Source organism: Neolamprologus brichardi, chromosome 3, assembly GCF_056152115.1.
Source record: "Neolamprologus brichardi isolate AB-2024 chromosome 3, ASM5615211v1, whole genome shotgun sequence".
NCBI lineage: Eukaryota > Metazoa > Chordata > Actinopteri > Cichliformes > Cichlidae > Neolamprologus > Neolamprologus brichardi.
This window is the reverse complement of record NC_142106.1, coordinates 16268505-16288502: the sequence shown is the minus strand read 5'-3', so window position 1 is coordinate 16288502 and position 19998 is coordinate 16268505. Positions and strand designations below refer to the sequence as shown.

The 19998-nt window shown below is 39.7% G+C and overlaps 1 protein-coding gene across 2 annotated transcripts in view; it reads right to left on the bottom strand.

Annotated features, from left to right (window-relative positions):
* Nucleotides 1-19998, bottom strand: part of npy2rl (neuropeptide Y receptor Y2, like) — a 99341-nt gene that overhangs the window by 8162 nt on the left and 71181 nt on the right. For both annotated transcript variants that reach the window (XM_087832666.1, XM_087832667.1), the window contains exons 4-5: nucleotides 7858-8023; nucleotides 262-415 (exon numbers count right to left, since the gene is read on the bottom strand). In XM_087832666.1, the coding sequence (XP_087688792.1) occupies nucleotides 262-415; nucleotides 7858-8023 (320 nt within the window). The remainder of the gene's footprint in view (nucleotides 1-261; nucleotides 416-7857; nucleotides 8024-19998) is intronic.

Genomic DNA, 19998 nt, shown 5'->3' with positions numbered 1-19998 from the left:
TTGACATAGTTTACATTTGATTGCAGTGACTGGAGAGGCTGGGATTATGAACAACAGGAATAAGGAGGGAAACAAGAGTTTGGAGAGGAACGGATGTAAGGAAAGAAGGAAAGAAGGATGAGATGAAAGAGGAGGCAACGTGAGGGATGTGAGCAGCACCAGGAAGATCAAAGGGAAAGAATGAGGAAGGAAGTGAGGGGACCGATCTGTACAAATATTTGATTCAGAAACATGGTGTTGTAGGTGTGTGACTGCATATACCTGTATGGTATGTCCGGGCTCCAGTGTGAAAGAGCCGTACTCTCTGAAGATGGCAAGAGGGCTAGCCAGGATGGCACTCAGCACCCATGTCAATGCTATCACTGTAAAACACACGTCCTTACGCATCCTGGTCTCCAGGTGGTACACGATACACCTGAAATGCAAATTGGTGCATACCAAATATTTATATAAACTTGAAGTGTTCACATAAGGCGCAATTTATAGTTTCGTTTTTAACAGGTCAGGACACAGAAAACCACTGATATTATATCAGTTTCCTGATTTTTAGATTGCATTAGTTATTACCAGGAAGTTTTGTCACACTTTATTCAGAAAACCTTAATTTTCAGGGGGAACATTTGTAGCTATAACCTTCTGCATTTAAAAGTTGATCAATTCTCACAATATCCCCAACACAGCAGCCCCAAACGACGACAGAGTCTCCACTGTGTTTTAGAGATGGCTGTAGACACTGACTGCTGCTCCTGACCTCCTCTGTTTTATAAAGATGATTTGAACCAAATCAAATCAAATCAAATCAATTTATTTATATAGCACTATTCACAGGATAAAAACCACAAAGTGCTTCACAGTAATATAAAACAGAAATACATAAAATACATTAATAATAAAACACACAGCACAAATCTAATTAAAAGCCAATCTAAATAAATGAGTCTTAAGTTGCTTTTTAAAAGAATAAATACAATCAAGGCAACGTAATGATGTAGGGAGAGCATTCCACAACCTGGGGGCCACCGCTCTAAAAGATCTATCACCTCTGGTCTTAAAACGAGTTCGTGGGACTACCAACAGCCTTTGATTAGATGATCTCAGGCTGCGAGAGGGAGCGTGGGGTTCTAAAAGATCAGAAATGTAAGCAGGGGCATCACAATTCAAAGCTTTAAAAGTCAGTACCAAGATTTTGAAATGAATTCTAAAATGTACTAGAAGCCAGTGTAATGAGCGTAACACTGGTGTAATGTGCTCTCTTTTTCGTGTCTTAGTTAAAAGCCTTGCAGCAGCATTCTGGACTAACTGGAGACGGTCAAGGTTCCTTTTGCTCAAACAAAGAAAAAGGCTGTTACAATAATCTAAGCGAGAAGAAATAAAATCATGAATAACCATTTCTAACTCAGACTTAGACAGCAAAGTTCGCAGTTTGGAGATGTTTCTTAGCTGAAAAAGGCAGTTCCTAATTAACTGGCGAGAGTGTTGTTCTAGGGACATGGCAGAATCAAACATCACACCAAGGTACCTGAGGCTCAGGTGAACAGATGAGCCAAGAGAACCAAGATGCTGTTTGATTAGAGATATCTGGTTGTCGGGGGAAATAAATAATGTTTCTGACTTCTCAGAGTTCAACTGTAAGTAGTTGTCACCAAGCCACTGTTCAATGGAAGCTAAACATTTAATTAAAGAGGACAGTTTATGGACCAAAAGCTTCAAATTCAGAATCATCACTCCATGAGACCTGTTGCCAGTAATTTTCAGTCATTTTTTTATGTAATTTGGCATACCTCAGCTTTGTTCTTTCCCTTTTTCCCTTCCTCACAATAAACGAACAGTAGATGGATCAGCTGAAAGGCCAAATGGATCTCTCAGGCCTTTTGGCAGGTCTTTGGTGGATTTTCCCCATTTCTGAATTAATCAGTGCATTTACACAAACCTTTCATGGATTGAATGACCATGAAAAGAGGCCACAATAAATTGATTAGAAATATAAAAGATGGATTTAATCTCACCATAATGTCACCGATTAGTCAGTAAAGTCTCATTTTGAAGCTGGCCAAAGTGCAAGACCCAAGATAGAAAATTATGCAGTGACACTGCTCAGATAGAACGACATCATCGTATAGCAATAAACACTTTTTGTGTGGTTGACACTACCTTAGAGCAGCGGTCCCCAACCTCCGGGCCAGGACAGGTACCGGTCCTTGAGTCATTTGGTACCGGGCCACGAGAGTCGAGACTCGGGTGTGAAATTTATGGTTTTCAGGGTTTTTATCGTTATGTTTTTGATCGTTTTTATCGTTAACTCGGTTTCCCTGGGTCTTTTCCCATGTGTTAAAAAAAATATATATATTTTTTGGTACCGGTTCTATTTTGTTGTATTTATCCGCGATACCTTAAAGACCGGTCCGTGAAAATATTGTCAGACATAAACCGGTCCGTGGCGCAACAGAGGTTGGGGACTGCTGATATTAGAGGACACTTAAAATGAAACCCCACAAAAGTGAGCATATATGTGAGTTTCGAAGTCATGCTGACTGTAATGTACAATCTGCGTAAACAAAGATGACAAAAAGAAATTCTCAGCAGGCTCATCTAGCAAGTAGCTAAAACACGCAACACCAGCCCTAAACTGGGTGCATTGTTTGTGCCGTTTTTTTGTAGGCCAAGATCAAGTCCTTCTTTACAGCCAGAATCAATGCTGCAAATCTTTCAGTTTGTGGTTAAATCAGCAACACTCATGAGCATAAAAAACACCCAACAAGCCAGCAGTGAAGGCCACTCACCAATTAATGTAAGCCGCATTGCAAAAAACTCATATATCCAACTGTGTTTGTTTTGCTGGTTACAACTGAGGCTCTTTTCTAATCTGCTGAATATGGAGAAGAAACTCTTAACACTTAAGAAAAAACTTGAGGATAAAAAAATGAAACTCATTACTCTGACTCTCAAGTTTCTTGATCAAGCCTGCAGTGAGCACAGTGGTTTCACATACTCAGCACAAGTCTAGTGGGTCTCTGTGGTGATTTTGGCAGCCATCTGTTTATTGCTGCCCAGATTAAATTTAAAAAAAAAATCTGGTAAAACTTACTTTAGCTTTTACAATCCCCGCTGATAGAGAAAACTAAAACAGGGTGTAACATGAAATCATTATGGATGAAGTTTACAGCTGAGGTTTTGTTTGGGCTTTGTGCTTTGGCACATTCAGCATGAAACATAATGAAAGTTACATTAAAGCCACAGCTTTAATTTGTGTAGGTAGAAGAAAGAACTCTGTGGGCACATCACATTTAATTAAGTTTAATTAAATACTGCTGAAGCACAGCGCATGAACTCAGAAATTTCTCTTTGAACAATATTACATTAATTTACATGGTGAGTTAGTTTTAACTAAAGAAGGACGCCAGACACATTTGTACTTTTAGCAAATTTAACACCATTATTCATACAGCCTTTAAATAAAGTTGGTCTAGTTGGTCATCATCCACCATGTAGAGGAAACGTTTTCTTTAACCCTTTAAGACCTACCATAGAACCAAGTCTGCCAGAGTTATCTTTATATTTTTACATGCTGTAGTGCCATTTTTGGGAGCATTTCAAGTTGCTCCCAAGTATACATCAATACAACCATTATAGCCCAAACTTTAATAATATGTATGTATTAAGTCCATAATAACTACATAAATTGCAACAAACTGCAATAAACTACAAAAAATTGAAAATTGTTTTTTTTTGTTGTTTTTTTTTTTTTTTTTACATATATTTGTAGTTAAAGAAATTAAAGAGGTTTGTCCCTCAAAACTGTAAATACAAAATAGTTTCTAACAACAGGAAATTTATTTTGAGTGTCTTCATAGTTTTATTTTTGAGATTCACTAATTTTTATATACTGCAGGAAAAACGAAAATAAATATTATAATGAAAATTTGCAAAAAAAAACAAAAAAACCCCCAGCATTTGCATCACAATAAACTATTTCCAGCAGTGCAATTTGAGTTCTAAGCATCCCAGAAACTATTCAGACAAGCATGAAGTCAAGCATGAAACACCAGTACAGGCTTATAAGGTCCCGAAGGTAAAAAAACCCAAAAATGACATCACTTCCGGTTTCGGTAATGGTGGACATGCTATAGTTTGCGCTGACGTCTATTCCAACATAGGAAGTGTTATGAACAGCTGATCGGATCGGCAAAGCGTGTTTCTGGAATATTATGTTTTTGTTGCTGCAAATGCTTTTTATGCTGTTTTTGCAAAGCTTTATGTGGAAGGAAACTGTGACCTAGGACAAGCTGATGGCATAAAATGTAAGTACAACTCCTCCGGTTTCATGTGCAAAAGAATTATTGTGCTAGCTTACGTGGTTCCGGATCTACAGGGATTTAAAAATAGTTACGCAAAACTGAGCGTACCCGCTCCGACCGGTTTTAAAGGGTTATGGTAGCTATTTCCTGACATATGTATACATATTGTTACTGGGGTGGAGGCTCATAGTCAAAGTTTGAAATAATGAGGTCAGAGTATGTACAAGTACTCCCTTATATGGTCATCTTAAGCGCACAAGGGGGCAGCCAATAACAGGTAATCTGGCTTTAAGCAAACTAGTCCTGTTTCGTACAGAAGATGAACTGAGGAGCTGCTAAGAGCTGCCAGGCCAAGTGTTTGATAAATCATGGAAAGCTACTCTTGCAGCTTGAATCTTTGCTAACAGGACCATAGGGCTGTAGCAGTAGAGCAAAGTTTTAAAGCAATATCATATTCAAATCAGAAGAGATTTAGATAAAGTGCATCAAACAAGTCTGTAGACCGACTAAATGAGGTTGATTTGACTCTCTTGATGTTTTCTCAAAAAAAAAAAAACAACAACAAAAAAAACAAAGAGCACAGATGCTTGGATCTTGAAAAGTAATCTTTTGTAAATTTGTTTGTCAGGAACCATCTGCCCAAAAACAAATAAGCAAAGGAAAGTCTGCTTTACATGCAGAAGACAGATTCGTTCGTCTGTTTGCAATCTTTGGACAGGTGGTGGAGAGAAAATAAGCATAATGGCCTGTAGCCTGTAGATACTGACGACAGCCACAGGAACATCCTAACATGTGTATACATATACACCACCATGTATAGCAAGATTGGTGCCACAGTTGCTCTTAATTAACAAGTGTTGGCCATTACCAAAAATAAATAAATCTATATTATAGTTTTTAGATATCTGTAATGGTTTATCCACCAGTCCATGCAAGCAACATTTCAGTGCTTAACTCTTTACAGCCAATGATTTCATGGTTCAGGCTTTAAAGAGTTAAAAGCCAGTCTGCAGGCTCACAGAGGTAAAAATGAATAATCCGTTGTTCATTCTAAAGTCACTGCATCACTGCACTTAACACCTACACTCCAACTGCCAAAACAGCAGGCAACCAAAGTCTAATTGTGCCGCCAGCGGTGCAGTGACGGCATGACAGAGTCAGAGAATCGTCACTGTAATCCTCTTTTCTCAGGGCCAGGTGTATTAAGGTGGAAATGGATTTTAGATTTGTCATTAATATGACGTCAGCTCACAGCGAGAAGGTGAAAATCTGCAGGGGAGCACAAACTGATTTCATTTTCACAAAAGATCTGAGAAACGTCATGTAGAAAACAGGAAATGTGAAGTTAATTGATTACGATGGCCATCAGAGCATGGTAATCTAGCTGTATCCTTTCCCTGAGAATAAGGGACAGTCAGCGTGCAATAATAATAATCTCCAGCTACATACGTCTGTATATATAGAGTATTGGTGGGGTTATTTCATTTCCACCCCATTCACTTCTGAACGTTACCTCCAAATGAGGTGTATCTCGCTGTGGATGTTAATGAACTTTTCATTCACTGAGGTTATACTGCACTCTGTTTCAACCATTTGAAATGTATTTCAGAGTGATTAAAAACAACAGCCTAAGATTTTCTAATTGGCAGTAAACCCAAAGTGCAAAGTGCAAAGAATGTTATTAATTTTGAGGATACTTAGTCATAAAGTACATTGATGTTCTTTGTTAAGTTTGACAGGTTTTATTTCTGTTTGCAGTATTTTATAAGGATTTAAATTCTTTTTGTCCTTGAAAACATTTGTTTGCAAAAGATTCCAAATTTCTTCTCTGCAAGTATTGAAAAGAACCTTTTGACAAACATAACAAAGCAACAGAAGAGCTGCTTTTGCCGAGCTGTGGATGAACTCCAACTCTTTGTTCTGTGCTGCAGCCTTGGTGAGTTCTGCGTAGGATTACATGAACCAGTTCTCATTGTTCAGGGTCTTGTTGGAGTGGCCCTCCAGTTCACAGAAGATGAACTCTGCAAGAGAACAAAGACCGCCTTCGCAGCTGCAGTCCAGGACGGTGGAGTTGGAGTTCATCTGAACATGCGAAGCAGCTGAAGAAAACTGAATCTCCAAGATAAGGAAGTAATCTGGACAATGGGAAAAACTTGAACACGGTGCCATTCTAACACATGAAAAAAAATAGCTTAAATGAGGCATCAAACCTACTTGTGTGGAGGTTAACACCCAAAGAGCCATTTGGACGCGATTTCCACGCAAAGAAAACACTGGGAGCCGCGAATACTTTTTGACATCTAAAATGAAGATAACACTGCATATATTGTTTTTTTTTTTACCTTTATGCTTTGTGTGAACAACTAAGGCGTGTTGCTTAAATCCATGAAGTGCTACAGAGAAAATTACATTTTACTTATGTAATTAACACATTTTGAACTCTTAAAGATATATAACGAAAGGAAAGACACCCAGCTGAACTAAAATGATGTAGCAAACAACACTGTTGTGAGCCGCCACCCTTATATCGCCTTTGGGCTTTTGGAGCCTTGACCTGACTTTTAAAAAAAATAATTGGAAAAAAAGCACTATGCTGCTAAAAAAAAATGAAAAATAGATATTTGCAAAATTCAGCCTAAATATGTATTTTACCTGGTTAATGTGTGTGGCGGGGCGTGGTATGCAGCGCTGCTGCAGGGGAGGCGGACGCACCTGAGCATCATGCAAACATCGTCGGGTCTGCCGTGATATGTTTACAATGGGACTTCTGCTCCTGAACCTCTGCGCACAGCGTCTGCAAATCGGGGCTGTACGAAGTCACTTTCAACTTTACGCAGGACTGTAAGCTGTCATCTGTGAGGCGTGAGCGGTGTTTGTTTTTAACATAGTTCACGGTGGAGCTGCTGACATAATGTGGATCCGAAGATCCATAATTCGCTTACCTGGGGTTGAAAGTCTCGATAAATGCACGGCGTTTCGGCGGGTATATCGGCTTCCGCAAGTGTGACGCTTATTTTGAACGATTAAAAAAATAATAGAATATAATTTTATTTTTACATTTCAATATGACAATAATCTTCCAATTTAGAACTACAAGTTAAAAAAAAGAGCTAACATAAATAAAATACACTTCAGCTAATTACTTAAAAATATATTTATTTTTATTTTCCCAAACCACGCGGAGCCGCAGGTTGCCGACCCCTGGACTAACCAGTACCAGTACTATGAATACCTATGGACTTTATGGATACCTACAGTACAGTAGGTATCCATAAAGTCAAATGAAGCATGTAAGTATAGATTGAAAATCTGTTTACTGTCATGTCAGACCATACAAAGTAGAAAAAAACCTCTCTTTGACTTCTTCCTTTTGTTTGATGGACTTGCCTGTTTCCAACATTATGCACTGTCATCAATTGTCCACAGATACCCAAACCACAGATAATAGTGATAAAAACACAATTAGAATCCAATGTGCCCGTCTCTGGTTATGAAGCAGGTGAAACATAGCTCACCAGGAAGATCGCGAACACAGATTACATGTTCTTTAAGTGTCACCCACCTGTGGCGGTCCAGTGCGATGACGTTGAGCGTCACAGTGGAGACATGCACGGTGAGCCCCTGGGCGTAGGGCAGCAGGAAGCAAAGGGTGCTACCGAATTTCCACTCACCCTGCAGGGTGTAGACGAGGGTGAAGGGGAGGCACAGAGTGTTGACCAACAGGTCGGCTGGAGATAGACAAGAAGAAACATGTTTGGCTGTAAACGTTCTCATGAATACATAACAGATAACTTCCACTAAACTAAGTTATACAAATGCAACTTATGTTGCTGTCCGTGTGCCAGGACGCACTGGAGGCAAAAGTTAAGCAAGTGTGTGCATTTTGCCTTCCTTGGACTTACTCTTGATAAAGTTGGATAGTTTAGCATGCTTTTAGCATGTTTAGCAGCATTCAGTGTCTTAAGTTGTGGAATTTCATTGAGCATTGTCTGTTGGGCACATGGAGTCTTTTTTTCATTATCGCTATTGCAGGGCATTGCTATACAGGTAAAAACGTCTCTGTTGACCGAATACTCACCCTAAAAATTGAATGCAGTGTTACCATTTAACTCATAAAGGCACAAATATAGTATGATTACTTCCCTTACTATCTTTGCCATTTTATGTTTGTGTTTTTATGTATATGAAGAAGAACATTGCTTTCCTCTTTTGTCTGCTTCTCATCACAAACACATTAAACTCGTTCTATTTCTGAGGTTAATTTTCTCTGAAATTGCTGCAGAAATTCTACACCACCCACTAAACTATCTCCCTTTGTATCTGCTCCACCATCATAGATAATTAACCGGGCATCCAGCCTTGACTGTCTCAGCTGTTTTTTTGAGGTTTTTTTGTGTTGTTTAAAGAAGACACAAGAGGGCAAAGGATAGATGAAAAGAAAAGGGAAAAAATACATGAGCATGCATTGCACCCACGATGATACATAAAAGAAAATTCCCCTCTCGCCCCTGCAGATGGTCTATCCTTCAAGCTCGGGTCCTCTACCAGAGGCCTGGGAGCTTGAGGGTCCTGCGCAGTATCTTAGCTGTTCCTAGGACTGCGCTCTTCTGGACAGAGACCTCCAATGTTGTTCCTGGGATCTGCTGGAGCCACTCGCCTAGCTTGGGAGTCACCGCACCTAGTGCTCTGACTACCACTGGGACCACTGTTACCATCAACCTCTACATCTTCTCGAGCTCTTCTCTGAGCCCTCGGTATTTCTCAAGCTTTTCATGTTCCTTCTTCCTGATGTTGCTGTCATTTGGAACCGCTACATCTATCACTACAGGTGTTTTCTTCTATGAGCTGTTGTCCTGACTCGCCCTTGCCATAGCATGTGTGTTGTACCTTGTCAATCTCTAGCTGTGAGCAGTCCCTTCTTCTGAATGTTTGAACACTGAGCTAATAATTGTTTCGCCATCAATGTGGATGTTGGCTCTTGAAGATTCCATAGGTCCCTCATCCTATTCATGTAACACCTTCTGTTATTTGCATAGTAGCATTCCAACAACGCCCTGTTTTCGTCTCTTGCCCACAGATGCCTTGTTGATCAAGGCTTCATATTTATCTCTCTCGCTCATGTCTGCGGTAGGCTTGCTTAGCATGGGGGATCTAGCCTTTAGGACCCTTACTGGATACAGATGCCCCAGGCGGGAATCGAATCGAATTGCGACTCCCGCTCCGAAAGTGCACAGTCTTTGACCTACCACATTTCGAAAAAGGTTCAGGTCAAGGTTTTGTATTTCATGCCTGCTTTCTTCTCATTAGCAATTTACTAGAAAAACCCCATGAATACCAATGAAAATACTTCAATTAATAAAATCTTCTTTTAAAGAATTTAAAAGAGTAAAAGTAAAAGTTATTTTACTGCTATGGGAATATTAACTGAAGAGTCTAGACTGAATTGGCATGTCAAAGGGTCAAAGTCTGCCCATGGCTTTACAAAGTCTAAGAGGTGCAGTGAAGACATAAAATACTATTTTTTAATAAAATGGCCCTTTATTCCTTTTTGTGATGATTCAAGTCTTATTACACAGGAGTGACAATGTTTGGAAAGTTGAAACTGTCACTAGAGCTAGACAAACTGAAGTATTAAGACAAAAAATGCTTATTAATTATTATTGTTTTCAAAAGATTTTTTAAATTTACTGTTTTACAAAACAACAACAACAACAAAACCCCCACATGAACACCTAGGATATGTTGGCTTCAGCTTTTTCCGAGTGTTTCATCTGTCGTGTCCTTGTCCAAGTTCTCAAAATGTAGTCATTATCCCAAATACAGAAAAAAAATTGAAGAGTTGTTGTTTAATGCAGTGGTTTTATTTGTGATCCTGACTATACGCAATACTTGTGTAACACTGAGATCAGCTTTCTTTTCTTTTTCTTTTTTCACTCAAACACAATGCAGGCAGGAAATTTAAAACATCGGCTCATTCCATTAAAGATGCCACAATTTTTCAGTGTTACGGTTGATGTGAGCCCAACTGTTGCTTATGATGCTTATGATAACATCCAGTTTGTTACTCATAAAGCCCTCTTGATGTAACATTTAGCCAAAATATTGACTTCAGACTACACCCAACTCAGACGAATGGTTCCACAAGCTTAAAAATGACTAGCAGGTGGAACAATTACATAACTGGGTCCAAAGTGTCAAGAAAGAAAGAAAAAGAAAGAAAGAAAGAAAGACAAAGAAAGAAAGAAAGAAAGACAAAGAAAGACAAAGAAAGAAAGAAAGAAAGAAAGAAAGAAAGGAAGGAAGACAAAGAAAGACAAAGAAAGAAAGAAAGACAAAGAAAGACAAAGAAAGAAAGAAAGGAAGGAAGACAAAGAAAGACAAAGAAAGAAAGGAAGGAAGGAAGACAAAGAAAGACAAAGAAAGACAAAGAAAGAAAGAAAGAAAGAAAGACAAAGAAAGAAAGAAAGAAAGCAAGACAAAGAAAGACAAAGAAAGAAAGAAAGACAAAGAAAGACAAAGAAAGAAAGAAAGAAAGACAAAGAAGGAAGACAAAGAAAGACAAAGAAAGAAAGAAAGACAAAGAAAGAAAGAAAGAAAGGAAGACAAAGGAAGACAAAGAAAGAAAGAAAGAAAGAAAGAAAGAGAAAGAAAGAAAGACAAAGAAAGACAAAGAAAGAAAGAAAGAAAGACAAAGAAAGAAAGAAAGGAAGACAAAGAAAGACAAAGAAAGAAAGAAATAAAGACAAAGAAAGAAAGAAAGAAAAAAGTAAGGAACTTTGATTGTGTAGTTTACTTTACACCTCCATCACTTTGAGTTTTGACTCAAAAAAATCATATTGTGCTGTAGCTGTAGGTCTACTGTTGCTGAGCTTGTATCTCTTTTCAGCTCAGCAACTTTCTGACACCTGCTGCCTGCCTGTGACTCCATATCAGTGCTGGTGTGTGGATTCAAATGTCAAAATGAAAATCTCCGAAAAGAGTTTCTCCTGGTAAATTCACCTGCAAATATGGAAAATTGGTCCCTATATTTACTCTGCTTTTCCAAACCCCATGTGTAGAGGTCCTATGCTCCAAACATACTGGTTTGATTATTTCCTTTGGTTTCTAAACAGGTTTGTGAATATTTATTCTGCAGCTAATTAAACTGTAGAAGTATGATAAATGTATGAAGCCTGTGTGTTTTAATTTGATGCTAAAGTTTACTTTTAAAAACATTTTCATGTGTTTTACCTGACGTATCTTTGCCTCTTATTTCTCCCTCTGGGTCTCTCTTTACGGTTCAAATCTACCACATTTTTTCTGCACTGATGGCACCAAAAGCAGGTCATATCTATTAAACAACGTTCAAGTTTTTTGAGACTAATTAAAGGGAAAAAGGCAGCCGCAGTAAAAACTCTGCTGCTAATTCCTGTCCGATCTTGTGTTTTTCTTGCCTACTGTCGTTATATAACCACTTTGCAATATAATCGTCTTTTTTCCTCCTTTATCCTCGATGTTCCTTTATAATTGAATTTTTACATGTCATCAATGAGAGCAGATAAGGCTGTGGGAGCACTGAGCTTTTCAGGATTCGTTGAGTCATGTGAGGATACACGCAGAGACAAAGCGACTTGTGAGCATCTGAGCCGCTGTCCCTGAAACATCAGACATGGAGAGACGCCATCTGCCCGGAGAGCTGCAGACGGACAGATTGTCACATGATCAGTACAATCAGATTCAGTTCTCTATGTGTGAGCATCAGCAGGGGCAGCAGCTGGTGCCGAGGGCCAGTCAACATCTGTAGATACATGTCTATCAGACACTGATGTTCTGCACATGCCTCAATTTTAATGGCAATGCAAATGAAACCATGCAAAGAATTTAAAAAAAAGCAACAAACTGAAAGATTACTTTACTAATCCATGTGTAAAATAATCCCTTCTCATTTAATTTCCTTTCGCTGCTCAGTTCTCACACTGTGGCTCAGCTAGAGTGGAGCGTGCATCTGTCCTCACAGTAAGTGAGTGAGACAGTAGACAGCGGTGAGGAGGGCTGTGCAAAAGCAAAACACATAAATATGCTTGACACCCGTAAACGAAGCGGCATCTGGCAGCAGTTTAACGACTTTGTCTTGGTCTTGGTCTTGTCATGGTCTCGATACCTTCCGGTCTTGGTCTTGGTCTTGTCATGGTCTCGATACCTTCCGGTCTTGGTCTTGGTCTTGTCATGGTCTCGATACCTTCCGGTCTTGCTCTTGGTCTTGGTCTTGTCATGGTCTCGATACCTTCCGGTCTTGGTATTGTCTTGGTCTTGGTTTAGGCGGTCTTGACTACAAGTCTAGATATTACTGACCACACTTTGACCAGATGGTGATGCTGGCAAATTACATCCAAAAACTATATGTGTGCAATGGAAAAACACATAAAGAAAACAACATAAATATGGTCCACAGGTCCAGTTTAGGTAAATTGTAAATGGATTGGTTCTTATATAGCGCTTTTCTACTCTGAGCACTCAAGGCACTTTTCACAACTTGCCTCATTCACCCATTAACACAAGCACTATTTTCTACACTCCTTCTATGTAAGTACTTCATCTAACATCCACACACATTCATACTCCAATGGATACACGAGAGAGCAACTTGGTATCTTGCCCCAGGATATTTGGCATGCAGACTCCAGCAGAACCACCAACCTTCCGATTTGTAGTTGACCTGCTCTACAACCTGAGCTACAGCCACCCAAAGGTGAAGCCTAATAGACAGCTAGCAGATACAGACACCTGCATCAGGATATTCTCAATGAAATCAGATTTCCCCATAACTCCAGTATCCAGAAAAAATATAGAGAGTTTTTATGAAAGAGGAAATCAGCTACAGTAATTACTTTTTGTACCTAGCTGTAAATATGCTTATTTCTGCAATAAAGCTGGACATTTAAAAATGGGAGCCTATGGGGATTAACTCATTTGTTTCAGCCTGTCTCAAGTTAACATTTGAGAAAGTGCAGCTTTCAGCACATCCACATTGGCTTTTATGTTACAGCCATGGGTTGGTGCTTGTGTTTGACACTGCAGTACTGCTGCCAATGTGCACTACACTAGAGTAAATCCGACTCCAAAAGGTTTGCGATCCCCTCCAGAAATAAGGTTTCTTTGAATTCAATAAATCCTGCTGTAATCCAAACAATCAAATGCTGCCTGAATGCTTCCATCTGACTAAAGGCTAAATTCTGCAAAAGTCTGTGTGTTTTTTAATTCCTCACCTGAAGGACTAACAGATAATCGACTCTGCACTGTTATTCTTGTTCCAACTGGACCACCTGCTCTCCTGATTGATTCTCTACCGGTGTTAGAGATAGCATAAACAACAGCTGCAGCTGTTTCAATCGAACCCTGTATTCGACATCTAATTAGATGTGACTGTTTTTTCTGGTACACGAAGCCCCCGCAGGGACTGTCCCCAGAAGGGGGCCAAGGCTATTCTGTAAATCTCTGAACCATGTCAGTTTTTGATGATTAAATTTGTGATAAGGGCATTGTGCCAGATTATGTTAGGACAAAAAAGCCATTTGGGGTTGAGCTGATTCTGATGTTTGTGCAATGCTTTCCTTCGGTTTTGTAAATTTTGGCCTGCTGCTTCCTGTGATGCTTCAGGGCAAAGACAGAAAGAAATGAAGAGAGACGGAAAGAAAAAAGACAGCCAGACACAGTGAAACATGAAATAAGTAAGACATCAAATAATTTTAAGAGAATTTTGAATGAAAAGGAGCAGTCATACAAGGAAGACAGAATACCATCAATATTTATAATAACCTTGTAAAATACAATGAAATTGTTTATTTGTGTACCTGCAATTGGCACATTACAAAGATGAAAGGGTGACAAGACCCTAGTTTATGTCCTGTTTTGTGCTTTGTTTTATTTTTTATTGCAGTAACTGATTTGTTCAATTTGCATTTGCTTTTACTTTAACTTGTTCATTTGGTTTAGGCAGTAAGAACTACTCAATAAATAGTTATTTTTAGGCAATAAGAGCTACTTGGTTGGGTTCAGGTACTAAAGACAGCACAGTTTTAGGTACTAAGAATTACTTGGTTAGTTTTCAGTATGAAGGAGTACTCGCCCTATGGAAGACATCCTGCATCGTCCCGGTCCCCAAAAGGAACCGGGCCAATGAGCTGAATGACTTCCGACCGGTGGCACTGACGTCACATCTTATGAAGACTCTAGAGCGGCTCTTCCTCAACCTCCTCTGACCACAGGTACAACATGCCCAGGACCCACTACAGTTCGCCTACAAGGCGGGTGTCGGAGTGGAGGATGCCATCCTGTACCTCCTGCATAGACCCCACTCACACCTCGATGGGGGAAAAGGCACGGTCAGGATCCTGTTTCTTGACTTTTCCAGTGCCTTTAATACCATCCGGCCCTGTCTGCTTCAGGAAAAACTGAACAGGATGGAGGTGGACCCCTGCCTGGTCGCTTGGATCTCCGACTACCTCACCGACAGGCCACAGTACGTCAGGCTGAAGGACATCACGTATATATATACAGTGGGGCAAAAAAGTATTTAGTCAGCCACCGATTGTGCAAGTTCCCCCACTTAAAATGATGACAGAGGTCAGTAATTTGCACCAGAGGTGCACTTCAACTGTGAGAGACAGAATGTGAAAAAAAATCCATGAATTCACATGGTAGGATTTGTAAAGAATTTATTCGTAAATCAGGGTGGAAAATAAGTATTTGGTCACCTCAAACAAGGAAAATCCCTGGCTCTCACAGACCTGTAACGTCTTCTGTAAGAAGCTTTTCTGTCCCCCACTCGTTACCTGTATGAATGGCACCTGTTTGACCTCATCATCTGTATAAAAGACACCTGTCCACAGCCTCAACCAGTCAGACTCCAAACTCCGCCATGGCCAAGACCAAAGAGCTTTCGAAGGACACCAGGAAAAGAATTGTAGACCTGCACCAGACTGGGAAGAGTGAATCTACAATAGGCAAGCAGCTTGGTGTGAAAAAATCAACTGTGGGAGCAATCATCAGAAAATGGAAGACATACAAGACCACTGATAATCTCCCTCGATCTGGGGCTCCACGCAAGATCTCATCCCGTGGGGTCAAAATGATCATGAGAACGGTGAGCAAAGATCCCAGAACCACACGGGGGGACCTGGTGAATGACCTGCAGAGAGCTGGGACCAAAGTAACAAAGGTCACCATCAGTAACACACTACAACGGCAGGGAATCAAATCCCGCAGTGCCAGACGTGTTCCGCTGCTGAAGCCAGTGCATGTCCAGGCCCGTCTGAAGTTTGCCAGAGAGCACATGGATGATACAGCAGAGGATTGGGAGAATGTCATGTGGTCAGATGAAACCAAAGTAGAACTTTTTGGTATAAACTCAACTCGTCGTGTTTGGAGGAAGAAGAATACTGAGTTGCATCCCAAGAACACCATACCTACTGTGAAGCATGGGGGTGGAAACATCATGCTATGGGGCTGTTTTTCTGCCAAGGGGACAGGACGACTGATCCGTGTTAAGGACAGAATGAATGGGGCCAAGTATCGTGAGATTTTGAGCCAAAACCTCCTTCCATCAGTGAGAACTTTGAAGATGAAACGAGGCTGGGTCTTCCAACATGACAATGATCCAAAACACACCGCCCGGGCAACAAAGGAGTGGCTCCGTAAGAAGCATTTGAAAGTCCTGGAGTGGCCTAGCCAGTCTCCAGACCTCAACCCCATAGAAAATCTGTGGCGGGAGTTGAAAGTCCGTGTTGCTCGGCGACAGCCCCAAAACATCACTGCTCTTGAGAAGATCTGCATGGAGGAATGGGCCAAAATACCAGCTACTGTGTGTGCAAACCTGGTAAAGACCTATAGTAAACGTTTGACCTCTGTTATTGCCAACAAAGGTTATGTTACAAAGTATTGAGTTGTATTTTTGTTATTGACCAAATACTTATTTTCCACCCTGATTTACGAATAAATTCTTTACAAATCCTACCATGTGAATTCATGGATTTTTTTTTTCACATTCTGTCTCTCACAGTTGAAGTGTACCTCTGGTGCAAATTACTGACCTCTGTCATCATTTCAAGTGGGGGAACTTGCACAATCGGTGGCTGACTAAATACTTTTTTGCCCCACTGTATATATATATATAATGTTCTGTAACTCTGTAACTTCTGTCGGTGCTGTGCTTTTTTGGAAACCAAATTTCCCAGAGGAACCCACCCGAGGGATTAATAAAGTTTTATCTTATCTTATCTTATCTTATCTTACTCGGGTAGGTTTTACACGTATGGCCAATTAAGTACAACCAGCATATATTTAGACTAGCATCCTTTTAGGGTGTCAAATGCCTGTCACCCAGTGACATCTTTCGATAAGTGCCAAACCCTTGTGACCCTGAATTGCATCAGTGGATTAGAAAATGGACAAACTGATGGAGTTGGGATGTCAAAACTACTTTTTTAATGCCCTGGAATGAGAGCGGCCTGGTGATTACGCATATTAAAGGATATGAAGGAGGCAGCCACACTAGATCATCTCTTTGTGCCAGCCACAAAACGTGTCTGCTCCATCACAGTTAAGAACTAAAGTAATAGTAGATGAAAACTCAAATTTCATTCATATTAGCTGCAAGGGTCAGTGAATGTTTTTCTCATTGTGTTAATGCTGGAGGCGTAGCTGCACCAAAATCAGACACAGTTTGTACTTTTCTGTTCTGATGTGTCGGGGTAACAATCACACTTCAGAAGCTAGTTAGTCCGCTCAAAGTCATCCGATGTCCAATAATGAGACGACAGCCGCTGCTCCCATCAAGACAACCAGACGAAACTCTGAGCAGAGAGCCTGAGAGAATTAATGAACGAGAGGCAGCAGATGAGCCTGTGGGCGAGGAAGTGCAGGGCTTGCTTTGTTTATCACACACTGCCTGACTGCTCCTGTTTTCATGCAGGGGAATTGAACCGACAACTTTCTAGCTGCTATCTTTCTACCTTCCTGCACATTTCACAGTACATCGGTCACATCGCTCGCTCTCTGTTTCCTTCTGCGTTTGATTTTTCTTTCACAGCAGCCCTGTTTTTTAATTCAAAAGGGGCTTTTTCAGATGTCAAAAAACTGAAAGAGGCTCAAATATGAAAGGAATGTGCCCATTAAATGTTCCAGCGCACCCTACATTTGTATAAGCAAACTTCTCTGGTTCTTTTTTGAATAATATGCCTCTAGCAAAACCTTTTCGTCCTGTTGCAAATTAAATTGCAACACGTAGCAACGTAACTATTAATTTCTCCATACATTCCTTGACAGACAGACAGCATCTTGTTACAGTCAAAGGACAAATTTAGGGGCTGCACCACTGCAGTGTATAAGTGAATAAGGACTATTTTGAATTGTGAATTGGGCAAAGGAAATGTGGAGTCCAAGTAGAAAAATATGAAGCTGAACATCATAGAATAGATCTCTGGTAAGCGACTATAAATCATGACAAATCCTGATGTGAAAACATGCTTCTGAGTGCACTGTAACAGAGAAGCACTTAAAAACCACATCTTCCATCAGTGGTAATGTTCTGTTTTGCAGTTTAACCCTTTAAGACCTACCATAGAACCAAGTCTGCCAGAGCTTATATTATATTTTTACATGCTGTAGTGCCATTTTTGGGAGCATTTCAAGTTGATATACATCAATACAACCATTATAGTCCAATTTTTAATAATATATATGCATTAAGTGCATAGTAATTACATAAAGTGCAAAAAAGTGCAATAAACTACAAAAAAATTGAAAATCGTTTTTGTTTTTTTAACATATATTTCTAGTTAGAGAAATTTAAGAGGCTTATCCCTCAAAACTGTAAATACAAAAAAGTTGCACAAAATAGTTTCCCACCACAGGAAATTTATTTTGAGTGTCTTCATAGTTTTAATTTTGAAATACACCAATTTTTATATACTGCAGGAAAAACAAAAATAAATATTATAGTGCAAATTTGCAAAAAAACAGCATATGCATCAAAATAAGCTATTTCCAGCAGTGCAATATGAGTCCTAAGCATCCCAGAAACGACACAGAAAGTCATAAAGTCAAACATAACTTTTAAAAACACCAGTATAGGCTCATGAGGCCCTGATGGTAAAAAACTACATTTCCGCAAAATGACGTCACTTCCGGTTTCGAGCAGGTAATGGCGGACATGCGATAGTTCACGCTGACGTCTTTTCCAACATAGGAAGTGTTACAAACAGCTGATCAGATCGGCAAAGCGTGTTTCTGGAATATTATGTTTTTGTTGCTGCAAGCGCTTTTTATGCAACTTTTGCAAAGCTATATGTGGAAGGAAACCGTGACCTAGGACAAGCTGATGGCATAAGATGTAAGTACAACTCCTCCAGTTTCACATGCAAAAAAAATTATTGCGCTAGCTTACATGGTTGCAGTGCTACCGGGATTTAAAAATAGTTGCGCAAAACGGAGCGTGCCCGCTCTGACCGGCTTTAAAGGGTTAAAGAGTGGACTGAACCCTCATCCACATTTTAGTCGGTCTGTTCTTTGCAGAGGTTCCACCTCTCTGGCAAGCGAATAAAATTTGGTGGGCTAATTTTGTGTAAATGTCTTGAAAGACAAATCTCCCACTTTGCAAAACCACTGGACTGTCTGTTGACTTAGTGTCTTGTGATGCAGCCAATATCTGGACCAAGATTTTAATAACCAGTGAATTTAAGGATATCTTCCCGCTTTTGCCTCTACATGGACCATCTATTTCCATGAAACCAAACTGGTCAAATGTGGTTGATCGTTTAACCTCAAGCAACAAACAGAAAACAGCAAGCGTTCAGTACCAACAAACTTGTCCCCTGCCTGCAGATTCATATGCATATATTTGTTTATTACATAACACCACCTGATCTTCAGCTTGGAGGAGGAATAACATTAATCCTCAACAGAACCAAATGTCAGGGGGTTTAATAAACATTCGTGAAGATTAGAAACCAATCTAACAAAAAAAGAACTGATAAAAGATAGATTATAAGTTATCTGACTAAAACATTGACCAATACCAAAGAAGGTTTAAAATGATGTCACAAATTCAACCATTATTATAGGAAACCAGCGAGCATCATAGGTCAGATGTTAGGAACCCTTTCTGTCATTGCTCTAATGCCATGGTTTTTACCCTACGATCCTCTTAAAGCCTCAGATCCTTTCAGTAAAGGTTCATGGATTCAAGAAGTCAAGTCAGTGCATTAATCTAAAGTTGCTCTTAATCTAAAGCCATATTCTATAAGAGCACTAGCCATTATGGTTGTCCATGTTTTGATAAGAACTGCAGTTTCAAAATAAGTAAAATGCTAAAAAAAAAAAGTTTAATATAGTGGTGTCTCTAACAGTTGTAGTTTTACATCCAAGATTGGTTCTTTATTCCAGTGTCAACAAGAGATGACCATGAAAATGACAGAAATTTAGATTCCATTCGCTCATGGTCAAAGTAGCTCCCAGAGATAATAACCAACTATAGCCAACCAGTGAATTTGTAGATTTTACTGGGGAAGTACCATAGATTTAAGTAATGGTTGGTTATGCCACAGCAGAGATACATAATTTATCATTTAAATTAGTATGACTTAATAATTTATATCATTTGCTTTTGTTCATGTTTGACAAGGTTTGTGGCCTTGCCCCATGTGTCACAAACCGTCTGTTTCTGGAG